The 13,341-nt window shown below is 32.9% G+C and overlaps 1 protein-coding gene across 3 annotated transcripts in view; it reads left to right on the top strand.

Moving 5' to 3' along the window:
• Nucleotides 1-13,341, top strand: part of tanc1a (tetratricopeptide repeat, ankyrin repeat and coiled-coil containing 1a) — a 91,754-nt gene that overhangs the window by 53,076 nt on the left and 25,337 nt on the right. For all 3 annotated transcript variants that reach the window (XM_073851816.1, XM_073851815.1, XM_073851817.1), the window contains 4 exons: nt 1,767-2,051; nt 2,352-2,482; nt 7,031-7,262; nt 8,999-9,165. In XM_073851816.1, coding sequence (XP_073707917.1) covers nt 1,767-2,051; nt 2,352-2,482; nt 7,031-7,262; nt 8,999-9,165 — 815 coding nt within the window. The remainder of the gene's footprint in view (nt 1-1,766; nt 2,052-2,351; nt 2,483-7,030; nt 7,263-8,998; nt 9,166-13,341) is intronic.

Here is a 13,341-nt window from a genome sequence, read left to right as displayed (position 1 = left end):
TTAATAATCAAAAGCCACTCTAATTTATTGATTTTATTTAAAAAAAAAAATATTTATTGTTATTTTATTTTTTTTCATAATGCGTAGTAATTAATGTAGGGCACTATAAAATCCATTTATTTTTTCCCAAATTCAGTTTTATTTTTTATTTAATTTATTTTTACACCAAATTCTGTTTTTCCTGTTTTAATTTTTCTGGATTCCGTTTTTTTCTGTTTTAATTTTTCTAGACTGTTTTAATCGTTAACTTAAAAAAAATGAACAAAAAAGCATGTCTAATTAACTGAAATCATGAAACTTTTAATTTACAACAAAAATGACATTTTTAAGGCCCTATGAAATACTTTTCAATTTTATTTTTACCAAATTCTGTTTTCCGTTAATTTTCTGGATTCCATTTTTATAATTTCATCAAATTTTAATAATCAAAAGCCACTCTAATTTATTGATTTTATTAAAAATATATATTGTTATTTTATTTATTTCATAAGGTGGAGTAATTAATGTAGGGCGCTATGAAATCCATTTTATTTTTTCCCAAATTCTGTTTTATTTTTATTATTATTATTATTATTATTTTATTATTATTATTATTATTATTATTATTATTATTATTATTATTTTACCAAATTCTGGTTTTTCTGTTTTAATTTTTCAGTTTTTTTTCTAGACTCTGTTTTAATGGTTAAAATTAAACATTAAACAAAAAGCATGTGCAATTAATTGAAATCATGACATTTTAAATTTAACACAATTTAACAGCAACTTATTAGAAGTTTAACAAAAATGTAATTTTTAAGGCCCTATGAAATACTTGTTTTTTGTTTAGTTTTTTTTTTTTATTATTATTATTATTTTTTTTACCAAATTCTGTGTTTTCCCGTTTAAATTTTTCTGCACTCTGTTTTTTCCTGTTTTAATTTTTCTAGACTCTGTTTTAATGGTTAACTTCAATAAAATAAATTTTTTAAATCATTTAATTTAATCTTTTAAATCTTTTAATTTAACACAATTTAACAGCAACTTATTAGAAGTTGAACAAAATAGTAAATATTCCTTAAAAAAATAATGTTTTAATAATAAGTTTATTATTAATAGTACTATCATTACATTAAGTAATGTTTTTTATCTGTCAACGGTTCTTAAAGTTAAACCAAACTTTTATTTTGATGGGTTTATTTTGTGAAGACCTTTAAGTTTCTGTTTGTATATGATATGACAATATTTTTCTCAAAAAAAAAGTAAAATGCTCATGAAGTAACTCAGCAGTTCTAGAGATTGTTTGTCAGTGAAAACACTGCGTCACACGCACTTCAGTGTGTGTGTGTAGTAAACTAAACCACACGTGACATTTATCTGAGATATGCAGTTACTGTTTTGTTTATAATTTATTAATATATTTATATTTTATAGATTTACAATTGTATTAATTTATTTTATTTTTAATATACACTAATTACATGTTTTTTTTTCTGCCTAATTCAATTCAAATGCAGAGGAAGTTTTTAGATTTTGAGAAGATTATAAAAAAATAACCATTTTTTCCTCTACAGAGTAATGAGTTTTGAGGAATCATGCATAATATAACAAGGGACATTTATTAAGAAAATAAATGAGGTGTTTGTGCTCCATTTTATGTTTAATGTGTGCATTTCAAGGCCTTATGATTCATTCTCATTTAATTAAAAAAATATGTCCTGCATTGATTTGCCTGTGTGTTTGTGTGTGTGGTTTATTTTAACACCTGTGTTGTTTGGATCCTGCAGCTCGTCTCACGCCCTACAAACCAGTGGACATCATGCTCAAACCCCTACTGTTTGAGGTGCCCAGCGTGTCTATGGATGCAGTGTTTGTGGGACGTGAATGGCTGTTTCAGAGGCTGGAGGAGGTGCTTACAGGGGGTGGAGATGCTGGTGAGGGTAAAGGGGCTGTCATCATTGGTAACGTCGGTTTCGGGAAGACAGCGGTGATCTCACGGCTGGTGGCTCTCAGCTGTCATGGTGGACGAATGAGACAGATTGCCTCCAACAGCCCTGAAGCTACACCTCAGAGTAAGATGACCCTTTACGAATAGTGAAACGTTTTGTATTTACTCAACATCATATCATTCCAATACAATATGAAGAAAATTAAACTCTCAAGTAGAAATTCTGAAGGTGTGCTGGGTTTTGATCTTCTGTACTTTTTAACTTCTAAATCACATGGACTCAAGGCTTTAGTTGAATATGTAAACTTTTTCAGTTTTTCAGATCAGCAATGACAACAAGTGACTGTTTATTGTATGCAACGTGTGCAATAACACCTTGAATTTTTGTGAAATAATAGGGGAATTATATGTGTTTGTGTTGTAGATCGAGGAGCCGATGCTCATCAAAATCAGTTGAACCCCCCCTCACAAAGTCCACTCCATAGCAACAGCTGCCCACCGACCCCAGACACACAGCGGCACAGAGAGGGCGCAGTCAAACGCTTGGCAAGCAAGGTAAACACTTTAGCCCTATTCAGACAGGACTAGTTTTTACTACGGAGGTCAGGTAAATCTGTGTTTTGCAGACATACTTCTCCGTATCAAAGCGTGTATGTCTCATACAACCTCTGTAAATATTATAGAGCGCACAATTGTTTTTTCTGACTAACTTAGGTTCTTTTAAGAAATCTGATCTTGTCTGCATAGGAGGAATATCTGTAATTTGCAGTATATACAGTCAAACCAAAATGTATTCAGACACCTTCAACATTTCTCACATTATCAGTTTATTTGCTATGGTTTAGAAGATGGTGATAAAATATGACAAGAATTCCGTTAATGTGTCAAAACAAATTCATCTTGATAATCACAAATTAATTACAGTCAAACCAAAATTTATTCAGGCACCTTTGAAATTTCTCTCATTATCACGGTTTGTTAGCAAGTTTAGAAAATGGTAATTAAATGACAAGAACTCAAGTTAAACTGTGTCAGAACAAATTCAAACTTTGATAGAAAGGTATGTAACAAAACATGGTCAGGTCAAAGTGTCAAATCAAAATTTTGGTCCCAAATTTTTATCGTAGTCCACTCTATGAAGAATTTTTGGGTATAAAATGTCACAGTTTACTTTATTTTGCTGTTCTCACTTACATAAATAAACTATAGTGTCCTCTACCTACTGGTAAAAAAATATCAAAAACTATATCTGGTGTTTTAAGTAATTTATTGGTTTGATTGTATATTGTTCAAATTTTTCTAATTTATTTTGACCTTCTCTGAATACAATTGCTAAAGATAAATTACTTCCTATGATGCCTGGAGCACATACAATACTGTTACAAAAATTGGGCTCAGTACAATGTTTTTTTTTTATTTAGTATGCATTAAATTTATTAAAAGTGACAGTATAAAGAGATTTAGAATGTTACAAAAGATTTCTAGTTTGAATAAATTTTCTATTATTCTATTCATCAAAGTGTTTTCAACATTTAAAAAAATAAAACCAGTCAAAAGTTTTTGAACAGTAAGATTTTTTAATGATTTTTAAAGAAGTCTCTTCTGCTTACCAAGCCTGCATTTATTTGATCCAGAGTACAGCAAAAACTTTACAATTTTGAAATATTTTTACTATTTAAACTAACTATTTTCTATTTGAATATATTTTAGAATTTAATTTATTCCTGTGATCAAAGCTGCAATTTTAGCCTCATTACTCCAGTCTTCCGTGTCACATGATCCTTCAGAATTGATTCTAATATTCCGATTTGCTGTTCAAGAATTTTTTATTATTATTATTATTATCAATTTTTAAAACAGTTAAACAGGATTCTTTGATCTAAAGATCAGCATTTATCTCAAATAAAAAGCATTTGTAAAGTTATACACTATAACATTCAAAAGCTTGGAGTCAGTATTATTTTTATAATTTTATTTTTATTTAGCAAGGATGCTTTAAATTGATCAAAAGTGACATTGATGAATGATTTCTATTTCAGATAAATGCTGATAAATGCTTTCTATTTATCAAAGTAACCTGATACATAATAATACTGCAGTGGCAATAATTATCACAATAATACTGTTTTACTGTATTTGTAATAAAAATGCAGCCTTGGTAAGAGCATAAGAGAATTATTTTAAAAACCTTCAGGCTTGAAGCTTTTGAATGCAAGTGAACTATTTATTATTTGTTTCATTCAGTGAAAAAAGAAAATGAAATCAAACAGATTTCAATCTCTGAAACAGCTTGGAATGGCCACTGTAGTCCACTGATCTGCACTTTAATTATTTTCTTCCCTTAATTATGTGAATAATGTTCTAATTATATTACATACATAATTCTTGTTTATTTCAATGGCTTTATGACAAACGCTTCCAAAATGCATGAACTTTCATAACGCCCACTTCCAGACAAAATGTTTTGATTGAGGGGTTTAAAAAATGGAAGCTCTTTAAAATTGTTTACAGCAAAATAAAGAGATTCCAGCGAGCAGCTCTCATGTTTATTTATAAACACACATGATGTTTTGTGCGATGTTTTAGATGTGTCATTCTGTGACAGAGGCAAACTGCATGCCACATGCATTTTCAACACTTTGCTCTGTGTGCCAGTGTGTGCGCGTGTTTTCCGTTTACATCTGGACCTGAACCTTCTCTGTTGAGTCTTCTAGTCACGTCTTTTTAATCAGCCATCTGTCTGCAGAAAGTCGTTTCAGGCCACGATTTCATTCTCACTTCTGTTCAGAAGCTTGGATTCTCCGGTATTTCAGAACGATTTGGGATCATGATATTCAAACAAACCTTAAAGGGGTTATATCACGAGGAATCAAATTTTGCTTGATCTTTGAGATAAAAGAGCTCCATGTGCTTTGAAAACCTACAGTACGGTAACTTTCAGAACTTAAAACCTCCTCCCCAGTGGAAGAGCATTTAAACTAAGCTCCAAAATAAACTCTTGTGCTTTCTGCAAAAATAATGGTTTTAACACATGACTGCCCACATTGACGCATTAATGACGTTTATTTGGTCATCAGAAACTTGGTGCGGAAATAAGGAGAGAGTGAGAGAAATTGATCCTCTAACAGTGGAACGCATGATTTACAAAGAGCAAAGAATAAAATGTGGAAAGAAACAAAAATGTATTGTCCTTTTAAAGCATGCACTTAAAGCAATTGTTCACCCAAAATTGAAAATGATAATTTACTCATGTATGACATGTTCTGTGGAACAAAAGAGGGATCATTTTTAAATCTAAAATTATTAGAAAAGTATTCCCATGGAAGCCTATTTCCACCACAAAATAAAAAAGAGATATTTTTTCAGATTTCTGACTTTCCAAACTTTTGACTGGTAGTGTACACGCACAGTTGTGAGCGAAGAAAGAATTAAGAGATACAAACTCACATTTGCGAGGAATTTATTTCTGGCAATTGAAAGTTTATATCCTGCAATTCTAACTTTATAACTTGCAGGTGTGAGTTTGTTATGGAATTCTGTGGAAAGAAAGTCAGAATTGTGAGTTTATGTAACGGAATTCTAAGAAAAAAGTCAGAATTGTGAGTTTATATCACAGAATTCTTAGAAAAAAGTCAAAATTGTGAGTTTGCATACATAAAATTCTAGGAATAAAAGTCAGAATTTATAGAAGTTTATATCACAGAATTGTTAGAAAAATGTCACAATTGCGAGTTTATATCGCAGAATTCTGAGAAAAAAGTCACAATTGCGAGTTTATGTCACGGAATTCTGAGAAAAAAGTCACAATTTCAAGTTTATATTGCAGAATTCTGAGGAATAAGTCACAATTGCAAGTTTACATCACAGATTTCTAAGTCAGAATTGCGAGTTTATATCATAATTTTGAGAAAAAAGTCAGAATTGCAAGTTTATATCATGAAATTCTGAGAAAAAAAAATCTGAATTATGAGTTTATATCAAGGAAATTCTTAGAAGAAAATCAGAATTGCGAGTCCATATCAGAACATATCATATATCAGAACTCGTGGAATTGCGAGTTTACATACACAGAATTCTAAGAAAAAAGTCAGAATTGTGAGTTTCTATCATAATTCTGAGAAAAAAAAGTCAGATTTGCTGATTTATATCATGGAATTATGAGGAAAAGATTCAGAATTGTGAGTTTATTTTACGGAATTCTGAGAAGAAAGTCAGAAATGCGAGCTTATATCAAGAAATTCTGAGGAAAAAAGAATTACGAGTTTATGTCACAGAATTTTAAGAGAAAATTAGCATTGTGAGTTTATATAATGGAATTCTTAGAAAAAAAAGTCAGAAGTGTGAGTTTACATACACGGAATTCTAAGAAAAAAGTCAGAATTGCGAGTTTATATCACAGAATTCTGAGAAAAAAAGTATTAATTGCGTTTTTTTTTTTACTTTTATCATGTGGCAGAAACTGGCTTTCAAACTTTCCATATTCCAAGTCTTCTGAGGTCATATTAGCATTGTGAAAACAGACTGAAATTCTAAGGACTAAATTCATTATTCACTGATAGTCTTTGCCTCCATTGCAACTGGATCGCTCTGATTCATTAATAAATCATACAAATTTGACAAACAGCCATTTCTACTTCCCTGAATGTGACATAGAATCAAGATCTAGATTTTCAGTGAATATCAATTTCAATCGGTTTCTCACCAAAACCGTCATATGTAGCAACGACCAATTTTATGGTACTTTTATAGTGCTTTCTTGTGCCTTGACCACACCAGTTGAGAGCTGAGTTTCCCATAGCATCATAAGCAAAAGTAGATCATAAAGACCATTGTTGCCAATTGTGTCTATTTACTTAGGTTTACAATGCTTTTAGGAAACACAGACCAGAGCTACCAGGATATTCTTCCGGCTTTTAAATCACCTGTTAGGTTTCATTAAAAGAAAGAAAATATGAATAGCAAATAATGACAGAAATTACTTTTTTTGGTAAACAATCCCAACTTTTTCCTTTTTGTTTAGAACCTATCCAAAACACCCACATTCAGTGTTTTCCCATCTGTTTTCTGTTTTTACCTCCTTCACCCTCGTTTCTTCTGTTGTAGGTGGTGGCGTATCACTATTGTCAGGCTGATAACACATATACCTGCCTGGTCCCAGAGTTTGTGCACAGTGTGTCCGCTTTACTGTGTAGAGCTCCTCGCCTCAATGCTTATCGAGAACTCTTGCTCAGAGAGACGCACCTGCAGAGCCTGCTCAGCTTACGCTCCTGCGTCCAGGACCCTGCTGCCGCCTTCCGTAAGGGAGTCCTGGAGCCCCTCACACTTCTACGGAAAGGTGAGAAGCGTCACATGCTACCGTCATTAATCACACCATCACATAAAAACTAAATATGTTTGCTCAGGGGTAATGGGGGGAGAAGAGCGCTCTTGCCTCATTTAATTTGGCCCAGTACGGATGTGAACAGATGGTCCTCAGAAACGGCTTGGATCACAAGGAACGACAGATGAAGGACTTAACAGGAATTTTAGAGAATCAGGCTAGAGCAAATTTCGAGTATGGAAATGAAGACAGAGAACTGTCACTCTGAACTCTTGATAGAAAATCAGTGTTCCTGGTTTGTAACATCAGATTAGAAGGAGAATAGGGAAATGTAGAGAAAACAGCCTCAATATTAACATTGAGTAAAGTCAACATGACTAATTAAAATGGTTACTTTCCAGCAGGGTGCAAATATTTCTGGTCACAATACTTTTTTTTGCATTATTTTCTATTAAATCTAATAAAGATGAGACTGTTTATGACCCAGTTTCGATGTCTCATGAAACTGCATCTTTCACATGCTTTTTTTTTGTCAAGTTTTTGGTATGGTAACCTAATGTGGTGAATATTCCATGTGTGAAAATTAGAGGAAAACTTCATAGAAGATAAGATAATGTCGCTTGTTGGGTGAAGTTTATTTATTCTTTTGTCAAAATGTGGCTTTGTGGCTGTTGTCAAACTAGGCTGCGCCGGCTATTATTTAATAGATTTTAATATTAATTTAACAATATAATATAATACAACAATATAATAATAATATAACAAATTATAATATAGGTAATAAGGCATCGTTTTAAGCTACTGTTGTAGCTAATGCAGCATTACTTTAATTATACCAGTAGTTAATGTAGTAATTTATTTCTGATTAATGGGATAAGTGTAATGGATTATTTTTTATTGTGGCAACATTAACAATTAATGATAGATTTAAAAGGAAATGTTATTTTAGTGCACGTGGACATGGACTTCAGCATCCATGTTTTAGTAAAAAGCTTCTCAAAAAGTTGGTATTGGCTGTTTAAGTCCTCTACATTGATGGCTAAATTCAACTGCATTCAGGTTTTCTTTTATTCTGGCATTGAATGCCCTCATTTTATGATCCAGTCAATTGGTGATCGATAAAATCAGGTCCTATCCTACATTTATTTTTTCTGGTTGAATGTCTTATTTCACTTTGAAACTCACCACACTATGGAAGTAATTACGCTTTGCGACTTCAAAGGAATAATTCACCCCAAAATTAATATTGTGCCATCATTTATTCAGCCTCATGCTGTTCCAAACTTGATTTACTTTCTTCTGTGGAGCTCAAAAGCAGGTGTTAGCCAGAAAGTGTAATTTACTCAATACAATGAAAGCGAATGAGGATAGGTGCTGCTGAGCTCCAAATATGAGGGAAATGTCATTTTTATGTGAATTATTCCTTTAACAAATTGTGTTCTAAAGGGTGCAGCTATTTGTCAAGTGGCAAGTACTCAAAAACTGTGAGAGTGAGAGTTTCACTATACAGACTGCAGGCACTTTTTCCTACTCAACATATGGTGAAAGAAAGCAGCATGCAGGGTTTTTATTGTGCTGGGTGTTCTGAAATCATCTAGTACATTAAACCAGCAGTACACATTGTTCCTGTTAACTTATCAAAAGAAAAACTTGAACACACCCACGTAATGCCAAGATGCAAAATCTTAAACTCAGGGCCTGCGTTTGACTTATAGTTTGTCTAAGCGTGTCGTTTCTGTTGTTTTGTGCAGAGCGGAAGATTCCAGAAGAAGATTACATCATCCTGGTTGATGGTCTTAATGAAGCAGAGTTCCACAAACCAGACTATGGAGAGACCATTGCGTCTTTCATCAGCAAAATCATCTCCAAATTCCCTATTTGGCTGAAACTGATTGCGACCGTAAGGGTAAACCTAGTGGTAAGTTTGCACAGACTGCACCTTTACTTGAACTAGACTGGTTGTAATGCAAAGCAAGACCATCGAGAAGCTTCATAATGCTCAGTGTCCTGATGTGATCTGAGCTTTCAGAATGATTGCGGTGGTGAGTTTTGGTCAGTGGCTAGTGTTGTAGGGTGGGTGTGTGTAATCCATGTCTGATCAGAGCTGGACTCCGGCCTGCAGGAACCAAGCTTATATAAGAGGGGATAAGGGCTGTGATGCAACACCGCAGATGCTACGCATATCCCTATACACTTTTCACACACGTACACCGTCTCTTTCTCTCCTCACTCACTACTTCTCGGAGCAGTGACCTAAAAGTGCCAGACAACCCACACAACCAGGCTGCCGGTGTTTATTCTACAACATTAATCCTGCAGTTGTTTTGATTGGAAAACATTTGTCGTGTTTCGCATACAGATGATGATGAGGACGTGCAGTAAGATAAAAATGAACAGACTTTTAAGGTCCTTGTAGTATTCATTAATTTTCCCTCTTGCAGTCGTCAAGGGTACCCTGTTGTCAGTGGTTGCAGCACCAAACTGTAATCTGAAAGGAACTATAATTATTCAAGAAATAGGAGTTCTTTGTGAAAGCTGGTGGTCGTTACTCTTGTGCTGTGGTGCAGAACAGCCGTTTTAAGTGAAAGTTCATCCCTTAGAATCCCAGCCTTTTTTTCATATTTAATTGCATGTCTTTCTATTGCTGCAGGCAGAAAGCTGTATTACCAGTATCTGAATTATGCAGGCATTGTCAAAATGGCCTTTTTGAGTAGTTTTGATGTTTTATACCTTATTGATCAAAGTCATGTGGTGCAACCAACTTGATGTCATAGAGAGCACTCCTGCAGTCCCTGAGACCTACATCCAAAACTGTATAGACCACAGTACTGATATGCTCAGCAACATTGCCATCAATGGCAAAGCCAACCAGGCAAACATCTCTAAACTCAGCACCCACGTGGTCGCCTGCAGCCATGTCATGTGGTGCAACCAACTTGATGTCATAGAGGGGACCCCTGCAGACCTCCATGACTGTGTGTCAAGCCTCTTTATATATATATATCAGATAATTTGACCTTTTTATGACCTTATTTGACCTGGTGTGACCTCCCATAAAGATATTTATCAGTTAATAATTTATGGTATTTATAAAATACGTTTACCTTAAAAATACACTACCAGTCAAAAAAGTTGAGATTTTAAATGTTTTAAATGATTTTGGCTGGTGCTGCATTTGTTTGATTAAAAACACAGCAAAAATAGTAATATTGTGAAATATTTTTACAATTTAGAATAACCTTTTTTTTTTTTTTTTTTCAACAATTTTAATTTTGTTTTTAGCTGCCATTACTTCAGACTTGTCACATAATTCTTCAGAAATCTTCTTAATATGCTGATTTGGTCCTCAGTTATTATCAATCATTATTATTGATGCTTAGTTATTAACAATTTTATAATTTTCAATGTAAGAAACAGTTTTAGCTGCTTAAAGCCTTTGTGGAAATTGTGATACCTGAAACATTGATAAAAATGATATTTTTTCTTGATTTCTGAATATTGTGTGTAGGGCTGCACGATATATCGGAAAAATATTTTTTATCGCGATAACAGTATACGTGATATTGGTATCGCAGAGAGTTGTGATAAATGACATTTAATTGGTTTCATTTCTTTACAAAACTTTTCACAGACTGCTGTGAGCTGATCTCTCCAACATTACAACCATTTAATGTTTATAATATTACCTTTAAAGAAGATTTGAGATATTAGCCGTCAATCACTCTGTCACTGACACTGCGTTCCGTTGAACTAGGAACCGGCCTTTTTTTTTCTCTCAACTAATTTCTGTTCCGGATCTGCACAAACTGCATTGCAATTAGGGGTGTGTGACATGACGATTTTTTATTGTGGACAGTTAAAAGGTCTCCACAATCAGCTTTTGAAGAAATATACTATATTTCATGTTACAACGCGCACATTCTGTTTATTCTGGCGCCTCAATCTCAATATAGGCTACTGTACAATGCGGCATACATTCACATCAAATGATAACTCGGCGGCAAAGTCCCCACTCACGCAGGGGTGTAATTTCCACTGGGGACACGCTTTTCAAAATCCCGTTTGTGTTCTCCCACTTTCAAATGGTTTTGTTGAAGTAATCTCTTGTGTTGTAGAATGCACGCACAGCGCTGCTGAAAGTTTCGCGCGGCCGTAACAACAAAACCAAAAGTAAAACGCGCTCACGCATTCAAATTTTAATACCCCGTGTTTACAGAGCGACTCCACAATACGCGTGAATTAGGCTACATAAAATATCTAGGCAGTTATTAATATGTGGGCTATATTATGTTTTGTAGTTGTCTTTAACTCTATCATGCTTGAAAAATTCGGTCTCTATTTGCACTTTGAATTTTGAAAGAGTAGCCCACTTTGATTATGGCTGCATTTATTGTCTACACTAATAAGAAAGAACTGTGTCCTTCATTTTTTGTTATTTATACTGTAGATTCTTTAAAAATGCAGTGGTTGTCAATAATGTAAATGGCTGTACCTATAATAGAGAAAATAAACTTCTTGTTTATGTACTCATATTTTCATTCATTCTTGTCTCTTGCTTAGGCAGTAAAATAAATATATAAAAAATGCTTTCAGAATCAGCCCATTTTCTTGTAAAACATAGGCAATCAGAATCGGCCATGAAGAATCAAGATCGGTGCATTACTAAAAAGAAATTGTGTGCTCCTCTTATTTATTTATTTATTTATTTATTTTTTTTGATGCTCCTAACATTTTGAAGTTTAATAATAAACTTTTTGTTTCATAGTATTTTTTTTTATAATTTAATTAGTTTATTTATATGTATTTTCATAAAAAAAAAACAGGCAGGGAAATATTTTGTTTAAAAGATGCTCTTGAGTGTATGTTACTTGTAAATTAAAAGTAATGTTTGAAAGCAATTCATTTTGTGTTTGTAGGTCTATGGTAACTGCAAACTAAAAATCGGAATATCTGCCGAGGTTTTAAGTCATTCATAGTGTTTTAAAGTCTAAGTGTTTGCAACTTACTTGACATAGTTTTTTTTTTAGCCTGAATTAGATTTAATTCAGATGACAGACAAATTTCTATTACCTGTTTATTTTAGTATGATCATTACATATATAAATGATTTTAAAACATAGATTAATAATAATAATAACAATAATAATAATAATAATAATATTAATAATAATAATTTTTAAAAAAGCATTTCTCTAGGGAAATGTTATATCGAAAGAAATATCGGTATCGCAATATTCAACAACAATATCGCATATCGCAGATTTTCCCCAATATCGTGCAGCCCTAATTGTTTGACACTGAGGATTAAACTTAAAAATATAGAAATAGAATAGAAAACAGTTATTTTAAAATGTAATAAAAAATGACAATATTACTTATGGTCTTTTAATCTGAAAAAAGCAGCTTTTGTGAATATCAGAGATTTTCAATGTACACTAAGATGTAATTAAGATGTAAGGAAAATAAGTTATTACATTTTACTGGTTGGTTAGACCACATGACATTTTTAGAGTCATTAATTATTATTATTTTTTTATTTCATAAGGTTTCTTAAAATCAAATGAGCACATGAACATAAATGCAAAGAAATGCACTTTAAGGGGGTCATGTGACATGATTATTTAGTTTATTTGGTGCAATGCAATGTGTTTACACAGTTTAAGATTAAAAAACACATTATTTTCTACATATTGTACATTATTGTTACTCCTCTTTACCCCACCTTTCTGGAATGCATCGATATTTACAAAGCTCATCGTTCTGAAAAGCGCAGTTGTGCTCTGATTGGTCAGCTATCCAGTGTGTTGTGATTGGTTGAATACCTCAAGCGTTTGACGGAAATGTTATGCCCCTTACCATATTTTAACACTGTGATGAGACAAAGACAATACAATCTATTATAAATGAGGTATTTTGTGCATCCAGTGGGGACATAATTACTGATTATAATGACTTATACTGTCTTTTTACACACCAGGGACGATACTACATAAACATAAACCCATGTCTGCAATTGTGATCGTAGAAATGACAAACAACAAGCATTACACTACACTGCTCAAAACTTGCATTTGAATAGTCAGTAGCAAATTCT

Source organism: Garra rufa, chromosome 12, assembly GCF_049309525.1.
Source record: "Garra rufa chromosome 12, GarRuf1.0, whole genome shotgun sequence".
Lineage (NCBI taxonomy): Eukaryota > Metazoa > Chordata > Actinopteri > Cypriniformes > Cyprinidae > Garra > Garra rufa.
The sequence above is the reverse complement of the archived record's forward strand: the minus strand, read 5'-3'. Positions and strand labels throughout refer to the sequence as shown.